The 20,293-nt window shown below is 49.0% G+C and overlaps 8 protein-coding genes across 8 annotated transcripts; 3 read left to right on the forward strand and 5 right to left on the reverse strand.

The window, feature by feature from the left end:
• Positions 1-625: 625 nt before the first annotated feature.
• FMAN_07729 (putative CAMP-DEPENDENT PROTEIN KINASE REGULATORY CHAIN (mcb)) lies at positions 626-1,870 on the forward strand (the record flags this gene model as incomplete). The annotated part of the gene is made up of 2 exons (XM_041831388.1): positions 626-1,117; positions 1,169-1,870. 2 exons carry the CDS (start codon positions 626-628, stop codon positions 1,868-1,870), a joined length of 1,194 nt encoding a protein of 397 aa, XP_041681956.1.
• Positions 1,871-2,372: 502 nt separating this feature from the next.
• Positions 2,373-3,032, reverse strand: FMAN_07730 (uncharacterized protein; the record flags this gene model as incomplete). The annotated part of the gene is made up of 2 exons (XM_041831389.1): positions 2,373-2,938; positions 2,996-3,032. The coding sequence occupies 2 exons, from the start codon at positions 3,030-3,032 to the stop codon at positions 2,373-2,375; spliced, it is 603 nt and encodes a 200-aa protein (XP_041681957.1).
• A 1,292-nt stretch (positions 3,033-4,324) lies between these two features.
• FMAN_07731 (uncharacterized protein) lies at positions 4,325-4,966 on the reverse strand (the record flags this gene model as incomplete). Its single annotated transcript, XM_041831390.1, has 3 exons — positions 4,325-4,550; positions 4,613-4,769; positions 4,849-4,966. 3 exons carry the CDS (start codon positions 4,964-4,966, stop codon positions 4,325-4,327), a joined length of 501 nt encoding a protein of 166 aa, XP_041681958.1.
• Positions 4,967-8,013: 3,047 nt separating this feature from the next.
• Positions 8,014-12,417, reverse strand: FMAN_07732 (uncharacterized protein; the record flags this gene model as incomplete). The annotated part of the gene is made up of 4 exons (XM_041831391.1): positions 8,014-8,267; positions 8,328-11,940; positions 12,008-12,196; positions 12,253-12,417. The coding sequence occupies 4 exons, from the start codon at positions 12,415-12,417 to the stop codon at positions 8,014-8,016; spliced, it is 4,221 nt and encodes a 1,406-aa protein (XP_041681959.1).
• Positions 12,418-14,399: 1,982 nt separating this feature from the next.
• On the forward strand, positions 14,400-16,106 carry FMAN_07733 (putative MAP kinase kinase; the record flags this gene model as incomplete). Its single annotated transcript, XM_041831392.1, has 4 exons — positions 14,400-14,681; positions 14,735-14,892; positions 14,945-15,476; positions 15,528-16,106. 4 exons carry the CDS (start codon positions 14,400-14,402, stop codon positions 16,104-16,106), a joined length of 1,551 nt encoding a protein of 516 aa, XP_041681960.1.
• Positions 16,107-16,524: 418 nt separating this feature from the next.
• FMAN_07734 (uncharacterized protein) lies at positions 16,525-17,244 on the reverse strand (the record flags this gene model as incomplete). Its single annotated transcript, XM_041831393.1, has 1 exon — positions 16,525-17,244. The coding sequence occupies one exon, from the start codon at positions 17,242-17,244 to the stop codon at positions 16,525-16,527; it is 720 nt and encodes a 239-aa protein (XP_041681961.1).
• An 860-nt stretch (positions 17,245-18,104) lies between these two features.
• FMAN_07735 (uncharacterized protein) lies at positions 18,105-18,835 on the reverse strand (the record flags this gene model as incomplete). The annotated part of the gene is made up of 2 exons (XM_041831394.1): positions 18,105-18,637; positions 18,700-18,835. The coding sequence occupies 2 exons, from the start codon at positions 18,833-18,835 to the stop codon at positions 18,105-18,107; spliced, it is 669 nt and encodes a 222-aa protein (XP_041681962.1).
• A 307-nt stretch (positions 18,836-19,142) lies between these two features.
• On the forward strand, positions 19,143-19,627 carry FMAN_16116 (uncharacterized protein; the record flags this gene model as incomplete). The annotated part of the gene is made up of 2 exons (XM_041831395.1): positions 19,143-19,560; positions 19,617-19,627. 2 exons carry the CDS (start codon positions 19,143-19,145, stop codon positions 19,625-19,627), a joined length of 429 nt encoding a protein of 142 aa, XP_041681963.1.
• Between the last annotated feature and the right edge of the window lie 666 nt (positions 19,628-20,293).

Below are 20,293 nucleotides of genomic sequence, written 5' to 3' on the forward strand. Positions count from 1 at the left end.
CCATCCCCTTCACCTTGCACTCCATAGATTCATTTCTTTGATCTGTGCATGGGCTATGCACCAGGGTCTTGATCTAGGCCCCGCCACAACACGTCACTTTACAAGCGTGGATTGCAGCCCACGTCCAGCTTCACCTCTAGCGCATCGCCCCCGGGACTTTTCCTGTACTGCACATCCCTTGTCGTCCAGATGCCATCGATGTTCGTTCCAAGCTTCAGCTGCAGCTCTCTCTGACACTCCTATAAGCCTGTCCATTTGTTGAGTTGGCCATAAGAGCGCCTCAGTAGCTGTAAGTCAGAGCATCATTCCTGTGCAGCACCACGTTGCCACTTACTATTATCTCTTCATTTCCTTCGCACATCCCTTGTCGCTCTTGGTTCCAATCATTGATCTTTGACGACCTCCGCCCATTACTCGATGTGTTTTCTATGGCAAACATTTTCAAAACTCTGAAGCTAACGAAACCCGTAAATAGACAATTGACGACGAGTAACCTCTCCTCATTCGCCCCGCGATACCCCTCACCTGCGTTGACCTTCAATACTCGCAGGCATCGATTCTCTGGCTATTTGTCGATACCTTCATAACACATCTGGAGAAACCAACTTTGTTCCAACTCTAAATCATGTCTGGGCCCTTTTCCAGCCCCTTTGGGGAGAACAGCAACCCTTTTGGGACAGACAGGGGAAAGAGGACGAACAACGCAATCCATGCTGTTGCCGAAGAAGATGAGAACGATACCATCACATCTCCTACAAACCCTCGATTTGGGGCTTCGCCAAACTCCGCTTCCATGTTCTCTGGCCCTTTCGGTGGTGGCTTTGGAGGGGACTCTTCATCTGAGGCACCTCCTTCGCGTAACCTCCCAAACCCTGATAGCTACCCTGCTCAGTACAATTTTGGTCGCCGAACATCAGTCTCTGCCGAATCTCTGAAGCCAAGTGCTGATTCCTATGACAATTGGTCGCCGCCTTTTCACGAGAAGTCTGCGGACCAGCTTGAGCGTCTTAAACGTGCTATTGAAGGAAACTTCCTTTTCAGCCATCTCGAGGATGAACAGAGCGCCCAGATTCTGGGTGCTCTTGTTGAAAAGCCGATACCAGCTAAAGGTATCAAGGTGAGTGGTATATACACGACGTTAAAACGAAATGTTGACAAGATGTCGTAGGTTATTAGCCAGGGTGATGCGGGGGATTATTTTTATGTCGTCGAGAAGGGATCTTTTGACGTATATGTCAATCCTACCGGGTCGCTTCAACCCGGTCCGGATGGCATGGGTAACCAAGTCGGCAACATCCAGGCTGGTGGTTCGTTCGGAGAACTGGCACTGATGTACAATGCACCTCGAGCTGCGACGGTTGTCTCAGCTGAGTCCGGTTGCACTGTATGGGCACTCGATCGTGTTACCTTCCGCCGTATTCTTATGGAGTCGACCTTCGCTCGGAGGCGCATGTATGAGAGCTTCCTTGAGGAAGTTCCACTTCTTGCAAGTTTGAACCCATACGAGCGCTCCAAAATTGCCGATGCCCTTGAAACAAAGAAATTTGCGGCAGGCGAGGTCATTATCAACGAAGGAGACCCCGGCCACGCATTCTACCTTCTGGAGAGTGGCGAAGCAGATGCTTACATTGGACAGCCTGACAACAAGGTTCGCCATTACAAGAAAGGCGATTACTTCGGCGAGCTTGCCCTGCTTAATGACGCCCCGCGAGCAGCTAGTATCGTTGCTACGTCTCCAGTCAAGGTTGGCAGCCTGGGCAAGAACGCTTTCCAGCGACTTCTGGGTCCTGTAGAGGGCATCTTACGAAGGACCAAGTATCAGGGTGTTGCAACCGGTGTCGAAGAGATGGATCCTCTCCACACCGGCTAAGTTAAAAAGGGAAGATATGTGAAAGCATGAAATTGAGGTTCGTTGGACACGCCGGGAATCCCCGCCACTGGTCTTAGTAGTGCTATTGGGTTTGCTTCGTGCTGGTTGGGTGTAAACATTGATGGCGATGCGCCTACGGTTGGGTTGAGAAATGAACGACGGAGGACTTGACTTTGACAAGGCGTTTTGTGAGGTTTTCTACCACCTTCGCTTCCCTGAGACAAGTATTGCTAGTGATCAGAGACCTTGGTTGATATCAATATCATTATGCTGTATCTCTCCACACCATGAGCAGTAGAATGAAACGAGACTGAGGTTGGAAGTAACCATTGACGAGCAATCTGTTAAATTAGAGGAAACCCGTGAGACTTTAGTCTGTGTGGCTTCCTTAAAAGACTATTGTAAAGACAATGTTGGTATCAAAACGCCGGAGTTGGTGAGGAAAATCCTACAACCCGATGGGACCGCTTCTACATATTCCATGGTAAGCGTACTACCTTAGTTACTGCCCCTGACCGTCTGTGGCCCTTCTCGCGAGCTCCTCCCGGATCTTCCTCCGAAGTTCTTCAACCGCAACTTCAGTTTCTAGCACCCGGCCGACGCCAGTGCGCCAGGTATCATCCAGTGTCTTGATCTCAGCCCCTACAGCGTTCTGCCTCTTCTGCCTCTCTAGGTTCACGATATCGATTTCACGCTTAACAGCTGCGAGTTCACGCTCCAATGCCTGGAGCTCAGCCTCGAGTCCATGATTCCCTAAGAGCCAAGCGTTCTTTCCCCACTTCTCCAGAAGCTCGAGGTTTGTGAGACGTGAGGAGAGGTAGCTATGTGCGATAGCGGCAGCAGGCAGGGCGGTCGCTGGAGGGGCGCTGGGAGAAGGAGCCTCGTAACGGCTTAAATCGAGCGGCGCAAGTGGCGTGGATTGAGAGACGCGCTCAAGCTCGGCTATCATGGCGGGCGTGAAGGAGGGTTCTGGATTAGAAGTCGGCAGGGGATGTTGAGAAGATGCTTCGGCAGCGATAAGGTCACGGGCTGCGGCCAGAGCTTCCGGGGCTGGTTCCTGGTCAACATCTAGAGGCTAGTCAGCAAGGGAATGAGTAAGGGAGACTTGGAGAGCATGGCACTTACAAGGGAGGGATTCGTGGTACGCTGGAGGAATGGGCATCTTGAGTTATGTGTCGCGGTGCGCTTCGTCAACCCAGGCCGACTGGAGGTGTTGAAACAATTGAGAAGACGATAACGGTTTGTACATATGATTTTTTTTCTCTGGTTCTTTCTGACTCAGGAGCAGTATCTAGCTTTGAGCGGAAATCGTGATTTTGTACAGGCAGATAGATAGATATCTGAGATACGATTGCGATCACAGCCTTGCAGCCACAAGCTTTCGCAAAATTATGAGCAAGAGCGTAAGCACGGGCCATGAAGTAGCCTTATCCGGTCTGTTCGAGCAGCCTTGGTGGCTGAAGTTAATAGTGCAACATGCGGGGATAGCGTGTTATTGGTTTTAATGCTGAATCAGGATGGTGACGGAGTTGCACTCCACTCAAGAACGGTAAGTAAAGTGCAGCAGATATAGGGACAACGACGTCAATGCCACCAAGCCGAATACCTATGTTACAAACACATGCAGGATAAAAACCCCAGCCATTCCTAATTTCGAGGCTTTCTTGATATTTACAGCCATAATGAAGGAGGATAATTAGTACTCCCACTATCCAGTATCTCGTCCTAATAAACATCGAAGCCAGCGAGCTGTACCAGAACTTGACCCTGCGTAAAACTCAGCACGCTCGAGCGCAAAACGGCTGCTCCCAGTGCTAGATATGTTGTAAGCGGCACTGGGTGTTGTGCTTTCATGGCATTGCCATAAACTTGATAATCGATGAACAAAGTAGTGACCGGCACTGCATAATCAATTTTGGGGATTTAAGGGCTCATTGATAAAATAAGAGCTTGTTAATTCAAGATTGTTTGATGTACGAATTGTCCGCGTGATCAACTTCTTTTCCGTCACTCAGACTGTTCAAATTGAAAAGGCATCTGATAATATTAGCTGTGCCTAATTTCGGCCATAAGCAGCCTTCTTGTTCGCTTTGGTGCGAAAGTTAAGATAGTTATACAGTAATACATTGTTCCGCTGCAAGGCGTACTTTCGCAGGCGGCTATAAAACCATGCATGATCCACGTAGAGATCTGAGTAAGTCACGAGGGTTTCAACAATTCCGCCGATATCCCTTTCCATATCCCCCAGGCATTTCATCCAGTGACTCCACCACAAGGAGGCAGTTTGGTTTCTGTTATTTCATTCGTTTAATCTCGTGTCGTTTCGTAGTTGTAAAGCAAAGATCAAGCTCGCGTCGCAATTCCAATACATATGAACCCTCAAAGATGCCCTGGCTAGCATGTATGACAGCAGGCAGTGACTACCAATCTCTTGGTAAGGACTCGGTAATCTGATTAGGATGAGGACCGACCGCTCTCGGAAGAGTCGGTCTTCGAGAGATCCTCGTGGTCTTCTTCCTCAGGGCCGTGAAGTGACTCCTCGAAGACCGGCTCGGGCTCGTTGACCTCAAACTTGGTCTTGAGGTCGCTCACGTGGTGAGAGAAGCTGCTGCTGTTGGAGCGGCGTCTAGTGTTTGTGAAGGTGAATTGTTCGTCAGCGATGTCGTCGTTGACGGTTCCCCTGTAAGCCGTGTAAGTGAAATGTGGAGACGGCAACATGGGGGGTGCATTGAGCTAACATACCAGTTGCCTCGACCAGAGCCGTCTTTCTTCACCTTCTTTGGGTCGACATCGGCGAACCCGTTTTTACCAAAGAAACGAGGGACATTTTCCGTGGGGAGCGCGGTTCCCTCGGCAATACCCTTGTGATCACGGTCGTTGGCCTTGTGAGATCGGGTCACTGTGAGCAGTACCTGTTAGTACCATAGCATGACAAGGAAGTGGTCATAGGCTGACTTTTGGATTTTATGTGAAGGTACTATGAAGAAGAGGTGAGATTGTGATGGTATGGCGAGATGAAAGATGTAAAATGATGATCAGGATGATGAATGATGGAAGGAGGGGTTGAGGTACGCGAGAATTGGAAGGGGAGCTCATCTGCTTTTAAACGGATTGGACGGCCTAAACGTCACCAGCGGCACTCGCCAGTGAACATGAGCATCCATGCCTCTGGAGTCTACCTAAGCTACGCCAGGTGCGGGGTGCCCAAGTACTCCGTGTATATAAGTCGCTATACGGAGGAAGGGGGAAGCAGGAAGAGTAGGCGAGAAACGACAAGATTCTGAAGGGTTCGAGAAACTCACTTTTGAATAATGGAGATGTTTTAGAACTGCAACCAGGCGATTCGATAGCACGCGGTCGAGTTGATGGGCAAGTTGGCGTGATATTGAAAGGGGTGGTGTTGGATCTCGGAGTAGGTAGGTTGTCAAGGACTCAGGTGAGTTTGATGAGGGGATGGTTGCTTGTTTGTAAGTGAAATATCGCGTAAGAGAAAGGGGGGGAAGGGTTATGATAGCAGGATCTTCAGTGTGTAGAACTGATAATTCAAGGCGGCGTGAAGCAAGAGAATTTATCTGTGATCAATGAACCTGCTTGTTTGTGAAGGGGTCTTGCCTTTATATCCCGAGAGTCACGCGAGGGACGATGCGTGATGGCATCACCTTGTATCCAATCAGCTCATTGCAGTCCGATGCTCCTTCCCGCCTACCCAGCCTCATTTTACACCGGGGGGAAGCCATGGCAGCTTCCCAACGGACGGCAGGGTTTCAATTGGACAATTGCGAGTTACGGAGAGCAAAGACGAGAAGCGGAGGGGGCCAGCTCATGGACTGACTTGACTGACCTTGCCTCATCATGGTCCATCATGGAAAGACCAGGCCTGCATATTCACCCAGTGCAAGGACCCACATCTCCACCTCCGGCTCATCTGCTGTGCTGGTGAATACTAATAAGTGGACCCCGCATGTCCCATCCCGACCGCCCATCGCGTGACCATGCGCAAGCAGCCGCTGGCCAAACTCTCTGGTCCAACACCTCCCAAGCAGTTTAACGTGCTAGGTACTAATGTAGTAGGTACCTTATAGCTTAAAGCACCTCACATTACAACCAACTACTAGGTACCTACTGCGGGGGGCAGCTTTGAGCATTCCATTTGCAAAAGAACTAAGTAGACTGGTAGGGAAACTGTCTGATTTCAAGTGAGACATCAGTTGAATGAAACAGATGCGGAGAGTACCTGTTCAATTCCATCATAATGTTGCTCTCTGTGTCATCTCTCTCAATCAATGAGTGGAATTGAATTCACCCCCTGATCTCCCTCCTCTGGCCTCCCAAAGCAAAGAGGGGTCATGTCATGTGCTCCAGTGCCTCTGAGTCTTTTATAGGAACACCATTGGATTTCCATAAACACTAATACTGATGCTGAAGTGCAAGGTCCTTGCATATAGATTCGTAAACTTCGACTATCGATTCTCGATGGTACAGACTGAATTACCACCGTCCTTTATGTAAAATAACTCTTTGGCATGGGGCTGACCTTCCTTTCCAGTGCCAATTCAATTGATATCGGCATCTATGTTTCTACAATTAGTATAGGTCTTATAAGTATTAGTCTTTGACTCTTCTTTGGCTTTTGGCTGCAGATGGCCCAGAGGCTGACGGCTCCACAAAGTCATGAGGGACAATCCCACTCATAATTGTGGGACTAGATCTGGGGTAAGCCGGTGAGACGCAGGTACCGGCGGCTTGTCTTCCGCTGAAAGTGATATACCGACCACAGTAGATGGTAATGGCTTGTAGTGATGGGCAAGAAAAGCTTGTTGAACAGTGGGAATGGCATAAGCAATCTTTCAGCCGCAAGTTATGCGCTGCGATACTGCGCCTTTAGATAATCATGGCTCAAATACAGACATGCAATCATACAAGCAGCCATGGGCGTCTCAAACAACATCGACACATACACCTTGCACCATATGCGGCTGAAGAAAGGTTATACTATGTACGTTCATCTCTAGAGAGATTATGAGTCTCAAAAATCAGGCTTCGGGGAAATGGTATTCCAGGTTTGGCTGTACCATCTCCGATACCGCCCCGACCTCGTGTCTGCTCGACTCAGCCCCCAGCGATCAATGGATCTTCACAAGGACTGACTCAGTGCCAACATGAAGCTGATGAAGAGCACATGACCCCTCCTTATCGGCCCATTTTGTATAGCTATCATCGAAACCCGCCGATCGCAGGCGCCAGTCGAGTTCAGAGTTCTTTTCAACACTTATCGGTGACTTGAAGCCGTTTTCAGCATACTTGAAGGTTTCGTTATCCAGATCGCTCCTCATGATACGCCTGCTTCTCATGACCCGAACGGAAGCCCTGAGCATGATCCTCTTGATTCTAGAAACGCCGCCAAAGACTCAGGCCTCATGAAGTCTTGTGACCTTCCCCACTGCTCCGTTTTATTATCGTATTGCCAAACAAGGCCATCAAGAACCACTGGGGTGGCAAAGGAGCGATAACCAGCTTTGTGTACCCAGCAAAACGATAAATGTTATGACAACATATATTAGATAACTCTGGCATTTAGCATAGGGCTTGTTAGGTTTGAAAGAAGTCTACAAAATTAAGGGGGCGGGAGTCTTGTCCTCACACTGCCCTTGAGAATAAGCCGTCCTTAGACCACTGGGACAAATACTACCATATATAGATTGTTGGCGTGGCCGAGCAAGATCCCCCTGTCAGATAGCATCCCCGGGTATCTACTCCCCCAGGATTTCTCACTCGCGGCAACGGGGTTATCATGGAAGACTACACTACGTATATCATTCGCTATCAACACAGATAAGTTAACATTGAGCCCAGGTTGTCTCATATGGCTGTATTGCTTATCCATTAAAACTCATCAAGCATGCATCAAATTGGCCTCTCTTCATTGCTGCTTTTTCCCCTATCTTCGCCGTATCGAGACGACGTCTAATACAACCCCTTTGCTTATTTAATAAAGAAATATCGTCGACTTGCGCCTCAATGATACAATTGCAGCGTCATCCTCGTCCCAGAAAATGCTCATTCTGCGTAATCAAACAAATACATTTCTCCCTCCCCCTCTCACCATATCACCTATGCATATTATAAGAATAGGCCCCCATTTCCTACCGGTGACCCATCTTGGAGAACTCATTTTGATAACGCAGCTTGAATCCGTTGCATAGCGCTCGCATGTCAGGATATTGATACCCCTTGAGCTCAAATCCTTGTGGAATCGCGCGCACCGGCAACGCAATGACCCTGGCCGACCTACTGGCCTTGAAGCACAACCAAAAGTATCCAGGATGCTTCGTGTCGATGCAGAACGCGTAAGCTGATCGGTTAGGATTGGCGTCGATGTACGTCGTAAGCCATTTTTCTACATCTATCGTTAGCATCATATCTTGTGTCGTGAGCACCAGGATGTTTGGGAACGTACCCGTCTCTCCCCGGGATCGATTCTGATACTTATCGTGTCGCATCAGTTCTTCAACTTTACGCGCCATGGCTTTGACGTGCTCCACGATCAGTTCATCCAGGTCAGTGTACGTATATTTGCCGCCCACACGCAGCAGCTTGCCGACTGAGAATTCTGTCTCTTTCTGCATCTCGAGGACGTCAATGTGTTGATAAACACCGTCCGCAACCTTCCAGGTCACTGCCAGATGATCGTTACCCTTGGATGAGGGTCGAATGATAACCTCACCATTGGGCTGCGATCCCAGATATTCCTCTGCTTGCAGGCCATTGAACGGTTTGAAATTGGGGTGCTTGACAACACGCTGCGTTCGTCCCGTGGTCTTGTCCTTTTCTCGCAATTCCTCTTTGTCTGTTGCTTCAAGGGCGTAGTCCCACCCATCTCGACCGAGGTTGATCGGGCGCTTGTACGGAATACGTAGGGTTTCATCCCGCATTGATAGCTTGGCCATAAAGTCTTTATAATTGATGTCCAAAATCTTTGCCTGCGTTGTTTGTCCCGAGGTCAGGGCATCCTTGATGGACGAACGATGGTTGATTTCATGACCCTCAATACGGCCTTCGATACCACAGTCGAGCTTAACAATGGCGAAGTCATCCTTCACAACCCGAACATTGATGGGTACAATCATGCCTTCGCATAGAGTCTGCTTGGTCTCACCAGTAAACATGGTGAAGATCTCGGATGCTGACAGGAGAGCAAAATTCCGTCGAAGTTCTTCGTAGGGCGCCTGTAGTTCGGCACGAATTGTTTCCAACGTAGCTCGCTTGCGCTGGCTGTAGTTTCTCTCCAATTGCTCAGCATACTCTTCCAAGACTAGCTCGTTGACCTTGTCTTGTTCATCCTGCTTGAACAGCTTGCGGACGATCGCTCCGGGTCCATTCTCGTCAGTTTCGGCCTTGACATCCTCTTCATCAAGCTCAAGAGCATCGGCGGCCATTTTACGTCCGAGCTCGTAATCTTCAGGATGAACTCTCGTGTTATCTAGGGGGTCCGAAGCAGGATTTGTGGCTTCGTATTCGATGAACAGAAAGCTTGCGCAGTTGTTCCAAACTCTGGGGCCAACGACAGGCAGCTTGCCACTGTCTGGATCACCCACAAGCTCATCCCTTGTACCAACAGCACCGCCATTAGCGTTGATGGCCTTGATGACACTTGTTGCCTTACGGGGACCCAATCCAGACACGTAAGGAAGAAGGTTGGCGGTATAGGAATCGTTCATGGCCTCGTTGATATCAACACCGCAGAGGTTGACCATGTCAACCATAGCGGAGTCGAGGTATTTGGCCAGTTTATCAGGTGGGAGAAGGTTTTGGCAAGGGTGGTAAGAAATGGAGGCAACGTCTTTGCCGAGAGCTGCATATTCCTTCATAGGGTTCTGCATATATCGCGCCAGAGCAACACAGTACCTCGTCACAGGATTCAGACTCGGGTGCTCAGCAAGTGCACGAGGGCTGTCCTTGTACAAACGAGCGACCTCATCATTGACCACCACAACCTCTAGTGGCTCTGTTCGATAGTCGTTGGTGTCTGGGTCCTCAAACTCAGGGCCCATAAGGCCCTTCTCGTTGACAAGGCTCTCCAAGTCACGTACCAGCTTATTCGTCTCAGCAGACCAACCGCTGACGCCAATCACATCGGGTCGACGACGCTTGACCAGCTCCTCGAACTCTTCTCGTTGGCGCTCATCTCTGGCAAGGTTCCCAAGCTTTCCTTGCTCAATCACACGACCATCTTCCTCAACCCATGCCCAGCAGATGGGATCGCGGGCAGGGTCGGCCATGCCATTGGAGAGAACTAGGACACGGGGCGTAGTGCCCAGTATCATGCCCTTGGGCTTGTAGGGTGCCTGATCGAGCCGTTTTGCGTATTCTTCTCGACACATCTTGAGCACCTCATCTTGGCAGAAAGTTCGAATGACTTCTTTGACATTCTTTGCAATAATCCTTTCGAGTTTGGGGTATGCAAGGTCAAGTACTTTTTTGCGCTCTTCCCGCCACTGTTCGGCCCGGTCGCTGAAGTTCTCAGACTCGAACTCCTGATAAAGTTGTCTCCGGAAGTCATATCGGGCTGGCATATCAAGCTTGATAGTAACAAGGCCTTCCTCCTCAGCCTTCATCATCTTCAGGAAAAGCTCTGGTTGGTGAACTAGATCAGCAATGGCCTGGTTTTGCAAATACTTGATCTCATAGTACGGGTGAGAATCATCGATTCTACGAAGGCCCTTCTCAGTTCGTCGACAGCTGATCTCAGCAGCTTGGTAGTACGAATTTCGAAAATGTTTGCGCATCCTTGGGCTTGCAAACAATTCTTCCGAATACATCTGTCGAGCTGCGTTGATAACTTGGTCGCCTGTGTCGAAGCTGTCGTCGACCAAACTGTCAGCCAGGTCCATAGGATATTGAGCGTCATCATCAGGAGTGATCTTCTTTCCATGTCGCAATGCATTCTTGGCAAGCTGATCCGCTGAGATTCCATAAGCACGGACGAAGCTATAGGCCTTGCCTTGGCGGACTCGTTCAAGCAAATTCGATTTTGAGCCCGGCCGTTTCGTTAATGAGAGGTTTCCAGCCATAGCAGCAAGATCCTTGAGCTGTGGACCGTACTGGAACTGCAAATAGTCTTGCAAATCTTGAAGTTCTTCCATGGTGGTCGCCTCTGGAATCATCTCCTCCACAATCGTGTCGTGAATTGCCAATCCTTTGAGGTTTTCAAAGGTCTTCTCGAGAGCATTTCTCTTGTCCACAAAAGAACGAAACTTGATGTCCAATTCCAAAATCTTCCAGAGGTCGTCTTGATTCAAGAGCTTGTCTGCACTGATGACGTACTCAGGCGCATCAGGGTCATCACGATTCGGGTTCCGCGTTTTTCTGGTGTGAAGTAGGTAGTCTTTGCGGTGCTGGAACACATAAGGCACCTCAACTTCGTCAACAATGAAGAATTCGAGGACCTTGCCAACGGCTTTGCCGAATGGGATCTGGAGGTCGGCCGCCAAACCCTTCTTTGGCCACAGCTGGTTCGTGATCCATCTTGCCTCCTCCCGAAACTGCTCTGCAGTAAGCTGAAGTGTCTTGAAGGTCTTCCGGTCGAGTTGAAATCGCTCGGGCTCGTCGGTGAAACGAATCTCGTTATCTTCGTCGGTCAAGAGCTTCTCTTTAAGTTGTGAAGGTTCGAACACGTCCTTCAGCTCAATGGCTTGTTCCTCTCTTTCACGATCTTCCTCCTCCTCCTCCATTTGCAGCGCCCAATCGTAGTCTTCGCCATTACCGAAGATGGCCTCCATATCGTCCAAGGCATCCTTATCGAGATTACCAGTATCGGCGATATTTCCAATGACGCGATCTCTGGGGCGAGCAACCTCCGCATCTTCTCGCTGTTGTTCTAATTCCTCAGGGTCTTCGGGGAAATCCTCTTCGATGAAATCGTCGAACTCGTCGGCTTGGCGGTACGATCTGCCGTAAGGTCGCTGCTCGCTTGCGTCTTCATCCTCGTCCGAGAAGATATCGTCTAGTCCACGGCGTTGGTTTCCCCTTTCTTCGTCGCGGTAGCCACGCTTGAGGCGCTTGAACTTGGACTAAAGACGAAGTCAGGGGGGTGCTACTTAAGTCATGGTAGTTTAAGTAGCGCAAGGGAAAAATTACCTGTGTTTGGGGCTTGGGACGCTCGCCGAATTGCTCGCCGATGAGATCCAGATCTTCTTCATCAAGCTGCGCCTCCTCTTCACGGTCGCGATGTTTTCGCTTTCGTTTGTGAACAGGGCGCACATCGCCATCTGATTCGCCGCCTTCTTCCTCGTCCTCGTCCTCGTCAACAATAAAGCCTTCACGGACCTGAGAGTTAGGAGTTAGGGAGCGTGTCGCTGCGCATAGTTTATGGCAATACGGACCTTGCGAGCCTCTTCCTCATCGTCGTCATCTTCTTCCTCCTCACTAGAGTCTTCTACGGCAGCCTTTCGTCTGCGCTCCTCACCGCCTTCATCAAAAGACTCGTCCTCTTCCTCGTCATCAAGTTCGGCCTCGCCGGATATCAGGTCGCGCATACTGTTACTCATCTTGGCGACTTGCGATGCTGCCAAGCAGGCAACAAAGCTTTCTTTGTCTGCTGAAGATGTCGGTGATTCGAGAGAAAATTCCGAAAGAACGAGTGTTTGGGGTCTCGGGCTTTTCGTTATAGATAAAAGAAGATGACAAGAAAAGGGAATTATTATTTGTGCTGTTGTTGGAAAGCTTTGGGTATTTAGGATTTTTTGGCGATGCGCTGCAGAGCTACACGTGCAGCCTTGTCGCGCCTGGCAAGGACAGAGCGGTGACATGATAATCCGTTTCCGACAAGCGGCTGATTGAACAGCATCCATGGAACCGCCAACTAGTACCAACCTACTAAGGTACCTTAGTAGGTACTCCTACTATGTACCTCCTCCGTACCTCAGGTAAGGAACTCGGATACAGCTCCATTGACCGCAAATATTTTGACCATCAATAGCATTATCATATTTCTTTTGGCATACTTTGACCAACCATGAGGCTTGGAGGTATGTCCGCATGTATGCCATTCGAACTTACCCCTGACTGTACTGTGCTGGCTAGTGGTCCAAGTGTTGTTTAAACATGTTTGAATCGCCCGGTGTCTGATCCATCGCCTGTTCTCATGCTTCGATTACTTTTGTATCCCATACCATGAGGCTCCTGTTTTAATCACTTTTTGATTCTTCCTTAATGTCTCTATGAATATCCTGTGGGGTAGGTATTTTCCCCGTCTTAAGATCAGACCATTGCAAACTCTCTGTGAGATATTGAAGGTTCGCCTATAATCGGGTTTGGATACATGCTGTCGTCAGACTACAATGTCAGAGCTTTGTGGACTTCTATGGTATCCAGGGCGAGTGATATTGTGACTGATCTAAATCATTTGAGAGATGCTTTATAGGTTCAGAACCTGAGCTGAGTAAGAAATTATGTCGTATTAGTCTGGACTAAAGACTTATCACAAACAACCGACGACCACCATCTTATCATGATTATGAATCGATAACTGTACCAAGCTCGAGGCGTGAAGTGTCTCAAGTTCCGAGAGTCTGGCCAGTAGCCATCCCAGCCTAGCCTAGGTTCCTACATAAGGTACCCAGACAGACAGGGCATCGCGCCTCCTGGACGTTGGACTCAGGCTCAGGCCTCGCCTCGTAGGGAGACGTACAATAATTACTCCGTATTAATGGACAATGGATGCTGGTCTCCGTGTCTGTACTCCATGGTGTCCCCTTACGGCGAATGAATGGCCCACTAGATTTCAGGTACATAATTTCAAATCTGACAGGCCGTTGCTGTAACTCCTTACACTCTTCATGGCTTTAAAAAGTCGTGATCACATCTCGTCGCCAAATTCTCCTGTTCCCCTCTTCCCCCCATCTCGTCTTACCGCCAGCTCTGCCTCTCTTTTGTGGTTTGTTGCGCCTCCAACTCTCTCAGAGCGCAACTCCAGCCACTCCCGTCACGTTGTCGCCGGCTAGACCCCGCCCTCCACTGTCCGCGCCTAACCAGCCAGAAGCTGTGAAAGAGACCGGAACAAATCCCCCATTCCCAATCTTCAGCGACGCTTTGCATAGACGCCCCTGATAAACCACGATCAACTCTAGTCGAAAGGTTTCTCTCTGTTGTCCTTTTTCATCATCGCCATCGACGTCCTTGATTCTATCGCCAAGAATCAGTGCCTCTCGTGACGGTCCGAAATCAACGTCTGCCAGCGCTCGCATCGTCTCGACGGCAGGCAAGGACAAGACGCTTTACCTGACCTGCGTCTATTCAAGCTCGAATACCACGAGCAACTCTTACGACTGCTCGGCCGGATCGATATTCTTTGCGGCCTGGTGCGGTGACTCCTCTATTCTAAGCATCGGAAGCCGTCCACTCGTTGTCAGTCACCACAAACGATAAGACCAGCCCGATTGAATTTTCGGTTTTTGCAGCACTCAACGAGCCTTCAGTTTTTTGAGCCTCTTTCATCAACCGAGTTGAATTTCGCGCGCTACTCTCCAGAATGGCCGACCCATTTGCTCCACGCTCTATGAAGCGCAAGAACGTCAAAGGACTTGCACTCAAAGCGGCTGCCCCTCGACCCCCACCAACCGCCGAAACCAACCATCATGAGTACAGCGGAAGCCAAGATGCAGGTAAAGATGAACAGTTGGAGATCGGTATCGAATACAAGTTGGATCTAAGACCCGAGGATCTCGAAATTCTCAAGGAGTTAGGATCTGGTAACGGTGGTACGGTCAGCAAAGTGAAGCACCTAACAACGGGAACTGTCATGGCTCGCAAGGTCTGTATCCTGTGTCACAGAATTAAGGGGTTTCCTGTTAACATATTTGGCAGGTTATTCATGTGGAAGCGAAGCGAGAAATACGGAAGCGAATTGTCCGAGAACTCCAGATTATGCACGGCTGCCATTCTGACTACATCGTGACATTCTACGGTGCTTTCTTGACTCCAAATAACGATGTTATAATGTGTATGGAATATATGGATGTGGGGTCAGTTCGATATGATACATCCATGGCGATATGATAGCTGACCCTGGACCAGTTCCCTTGATCGAGTCTCGAGAGTTTTTGGCCCCGTTCGAGTCGATGTTCTGGGTAAAATCGCAGAAGCGACTCTTGGTGGTCTGACATACCTTTACACCAAGCACCACATCATGCATCGTGATATCAAGCCATCCAATATTCTCGTCAATTCGAGGGGTTCGATCAAGCTTTGCGATTTTGGTGTTTCTGGCGAGCTTGTCAATTCTATCGCTGACACCTTTGTCGGTACTTCCACTTACATGGCACCCGAAAGAATTCAGGGTGAGAAGTATACGGTCAAGTCAGATGTCTGGAGTTTTGGTCTGAGCATCATGGAACTTGCTATTGGCAAATTTCCTTTTGCTGCCAGTGAGCAACTCTCAGATGGCGATTGCGCTCCCGCGGGTATTCTGGATTTGCTTCAACAGATTGTTCACGAACCGGCCCCCAAGCTTCCAAAGAGCGATGCTTTCCCTAGCATTCTTGACGATATGATTCAGAAGTGTCTTTACAAGGAGCCCGAACGTCGACCAACCCCCCAGGAGCTATTCGTAAGACGGATTTTCAATCTTATTTGTTTTGACAGGTGCTAATGTTATCAGGACCGTGATCACTTCGTACAAGCCGCCAAGCGTACACCAGTTGATCTTAGAGAGTGGGCTGTCGGTATGATGGAGCGTGACAATAGAAAATCCCACCTAGCGCCTCAGCTCTCTCCTGCAACCCAGGATCTTCTGCGCTCAAGTGACTCGCCCACCCAGTCCCAGCAGACACAGGCATCGGCCCAACCTGAAGAACGATCTCACACTCCCACTTCTGGCGAGATCCCAATCGGCGGCGCTGGTATTATTTCCCCTCGTGATCAGTATGGCTCTGGCCAGAGCCGATCACCGCCTCGCAACGGATACCCTTCGTCACGCACACCAGCTTCAGCACACCCCGGACTTGGACCCAGGGTTGTCACCACGAATTCCATTCCCAAGGTTTCAGGCTATCCTGACAACGCTGGTCCAGTGAGCGCGAACGCTGCCACCTTTAGCTTACCCGTTCGACCAGCACCGCCAGGCGGACCTCTTCCCCCTCCGCCACCTCGAAAAGAGACTCCCGATGAGCTACGGAGGGAGAACCGCAGACAGGCAACGTTTGGATTGCCGCCTAACCCTGGATACAATGTATCTTAAGGCTGTTTTTTTTTCGAATTGTTTCCTGGAGCTGCATCTCCCGAGATAACCTTGCCGAAAATATTGGGACAGCAGCCTAAACCTGAGGATTATTTAGCATATCTCGGCGCACTGTTTTGAAATCTGCGGTGGTCTCTGGCTAGATCACTACACTTAAATCACTTCATATACCTTCTTCAAAACCCAAGGACGTGGTTTAGATTTGAGGAGGCGAAGATCTATTGATCTCGATTCCCGAGAGTCTATCTGCTGTTTCTAGTGTGGAGGAGTCATGTACAGAAACCGGCCCCATGTAGGAAACCTAAATTAAATCAATTCGCGGTTGAGTTGGCACCGTGAGATCAAACGCGGACGAAAAGAGGTGTGACAAGTTGTGATTAACATTTGTGAGCTGACAGGGTCTCGCGTCAACTTCTTGCTATTCCGGAACGTCTCTTCCTACGAAGCCTTGTTCAAGGATATCAACGAGCTCATCCAGCGTAGAAATGACCAGGTCAGTATGGGCATGTTCAGCCAATGCTCGATTTGCATCATTCACGAGCAATACAGTAGCTGCGCCAGCCTTTCTGCCTGCGGTCATGTCGTCGATGGAGTCGCCCACCATGATAAGACCACTGGCGTCACCCTCGCCAGATTCGCCGTGTAAGCCCCAGTTCTTAGCGATGTGCAGGATACCGGCAGGATCAGGTTTGGGTGGGCGGAAGTCTCGCGTCACAATGGGATGAAAGCGAGAGCCTTCAAGAAACTTGTCCACAAGGTTCTGAACAGGGACATCAAAGTTGCGGGTGCATATCGCCTTGGGGATGGCATTGGCGTCGAGGTACGCCATTAGAGTCATCAGACCTGGTTGAGGGGTCTGGGCCTTCATAGCTTCGCGCTCAATATTGCGGATAGACTCAAGGGCAGTCCATTGTTCTGATTTCGGCAGAGTATCAATGTGCTCGAGTATATCTGTTGTTTTTGTAATTCCTAAAGCATCTCTCATTTCCTTGAACATGTATGTTTGGGGCTCGCTATATACTAGATTAGCGATACATTCGTTGCGCCAACTCTTCTTGATATGTTGAGAATAGTATAAATGAAAAGATGAACCATCCTCTCTTTCAACCACCTCGGATAGTGGAGCAAAGAATATCATCAAGTATTCGTTTGTACAAGATATGTGAGTCAAGGTCATGTGCGGGAAACTTCCGTGCCATAAAATAAGAGTAGAGTGAGACTGTGGGTGCAGATCTTACCAAAGGGTGCCATCCATGTCAAAGACCACTCCCCGAAGTTTGGGGGTGTCGGCAGGACAGCTATGTTTGCCATTCTTCAGTGGTATGAATCGCTTCGGATGTGATGAATTCATGATCGAGACCAAACGGCGTAGCATAGAACTGAGCCTGAGGCAACTTGAAGGACAATAGAGTAAGGTGGATATCAAGGTCGACAGTTCTCGGGAGAACTACCTATATGCAATTATATGGAGTTACTGAAATATCCCTCCTTGGTCTTTTCTCTCATCGATGATAAGAATGAGAGCCGTGTAGTTGGCAATGGTAATGAGTGCTTTGACTCAGAGATGACGCTCTTATTGAGGTGGGGACAGAAAGAATTCGGGGCTAAGAGTTCTTGGGTTACCTGTTCCAGTGACTACACACACCAAAGGTCCCCAATACATGGACCTATAGGTAGTTTGTAGACCACAGTAAATTGCAGCACAATTGATAGGTAGAAATGCCAGACACATTTGAACAAGCATAAGGCATCTAATGAATGCTTTATTATCATCAGATGTCATAGTACCATTTGGGCAACATACCACTTAGCAGCACTCACTAACTTGGGTACTGAGACAGCAGTGTACTTCTTCACATTGAGATATGGATATTTCCGATACATCGTTATTATACTAAAAGGTCTTTCTGGTTTAGGATATTGATTATGGTGACGAGTAACAGCTATCATTCTCACCTAACTTTTGCCGAAAAACTCTGCTAGGCAAGGCATCTCTCATCAACCGGCTTTACAAGCGTCTTTCACATCTTTCACAGAACTGCAGTCTGTTCTCCTCGCCACTGCCATGGATTCATATTCATCAAGTCCAACTTCGCGACCATGTTTCGTCCCAACAACCACAAATTGGCAGCTTTCATGTCCGGTGTTGAAACAAGGCTCAAATACCTCCCAGTCGGCCATAGGCCCAAGCCACACAATGGCTTCGACTTTCAGATCCTGCTCAGCGATGGACTTGATATATTGCGAGATCAAAGCAGGTTGGCGTGGATAAACGAACATCAGAGCTGTCACATCTGAATCCTGCAGCCTCGAAGTGACATCCCAACTACCACGAACGGTGTGTATGGCTTGTTCCGGAAGATAGCTGTTGACATGGTCTCTCATACCAAGTTGCTGAACTTCAACTCCTTCAATGTTAACTGAAGCATGATCAAAGCCACTGCGTTGGCATTGCGAGTTGAGATAAGCAAGGAAAAGAGCTTCCAGTAGCCCGGATCCGCTTCCGATCGAAAGCACAGTTGGCGTTTCTCCTAGAAGCTATTAGTTAGTCATTCACCAAGAACACCTTGCCTTGGAGAAGGGGTTCTCAGACTTTTGGCATGGTTCAACGAAAGCGTGGTGTTGGGGATTGCGTTGACTAGGTTCCGGAATAATTTGTAGGAAAGGCTTAGACAACAATCCGGAGTGCGGATAGGTGCTCCTTGTAAGTCGAGCTCAGGGAGGTCCATGTTCTTTATGGTGGGCTTTAAATGAAGAATTAAGTGCAATAATACTGATAGTAAAGTCTGCTTAAATGCACGTTGGGAATATGACCCTCAATCTCAGAGATGAGGTGAAGTTTGCTTATAGTTAAACGCTAGATTTGCTCTGTGGGTTTGTCGAAGTGGCGTGCTGCCGCTGGATGGTGGGTGTACCACCGATAATTCACCTCGCAAGTGAACCTATTTTCATTCCAAAAACAAAACAAAATTCCTTCTCCGCAGGATCACTCTCTTTTGTGATCAATGGACTATGGACGGAAATGCAACGAAAAACATGCATCTCACACAAACCAACTACGAGGAGGTCGAATCAGACTCTCAGAATGTACCGCCTACAACGTTCAACACCTACTTTCATACCGTCGAAGAAATTCCAGCACATGAGAGCACGAATCATCTTTCACGTCCATCAGAAGCACCTTACTCCTTCGAGCGATGGCTACCCCTGGTTCTAAGAACACGAAACCTCGATGCAAAAGCTGCACAAGTTGTCAAGCTTACACGAGCAGAGGGCAGGCTCGTCGTAGCAGCATCAGGCACCTCGATCATCACTAGGGAACACAACCGAGCATATCAAGAAGACATCCAGGAAGAAATCATCCCGCATCTATCGTCTCTCGACTTCCCTGCCGAAGGTCTCTTCATGCGTTTGGATCGTTGTTCACCTAAAGATGGTCGCCAAGCCGTACCGGGTAGGCTGTCTCTTCACTCCCCAATGGATATAATTATTCGCTTGATCACATCACAGCGAGCACGTAATGAAATATCGAAGAGTCTTGAAGGGGGGAGTCCGACTGTCGACTGAACCTTTCTTCCATTCAATAAACGTATGGGGAGCGAAAGGGAATACCGAGTCTACTGTGCACCCGAGACCGGAGCCATCTCCGCAGTAAGTCAATACTGTTGGCACAAGCCATGGCTCTTTGACTGTGAAGAGCACGAAAACCAGACAAGAGTAGTGGATCAAATCTGGGAGGGAATCCAAACGATTCACAAATCAATCCTACATGATCTGGATCCAGACGACGGGCTGGATCAGCTGCTTTTAAAGCAGGGGCTGTCGTTCGATGTGTTTTACGACGAGACAGACGAAACATCCCAACTAGTCGAGTTGAACGTTTTCGGTGCGAGGAGCGGATGCGGATCGTGCTTATTCCATTGGATCAATGATTGGGACCAAATCTATGGCCATTGTGAAAGGGTCGAGTTTCGAGTCGCACGAGGAAACAAAAAAAACACAAGCGACAGTGGTGTTACGGGTTTGCCTGCTTAGTTTCTACCAAATCCATAGGCGTGCTAGGTCTCTGAAACTATTGTCCCGTTCCTGATGATCTTGCGACTATATCTAGTGCGTACCTAGCCACGAGCTTGGATGACTGGATGGAAGTGTTTGGCCCTTGTTCCCCTCAAGATCCCATGCTTGTC

The sequence above is a fragment of the Fusarium mangiferae genome (assembly GCF_900044065.1).
Source record: "Fusarium mangiferae strain MRC7560 genome assembly, contig: FMAN_scaffold005, whole genome shotgun sequence".
Classification (NCBI taxonomy): domain Eukaryota; kingdom Fungi; phylum Ascomycota; class Sordariomycetes; order Hypocreales; family Nectriaceae; genus Fusarium; species Fusarium mangiferae.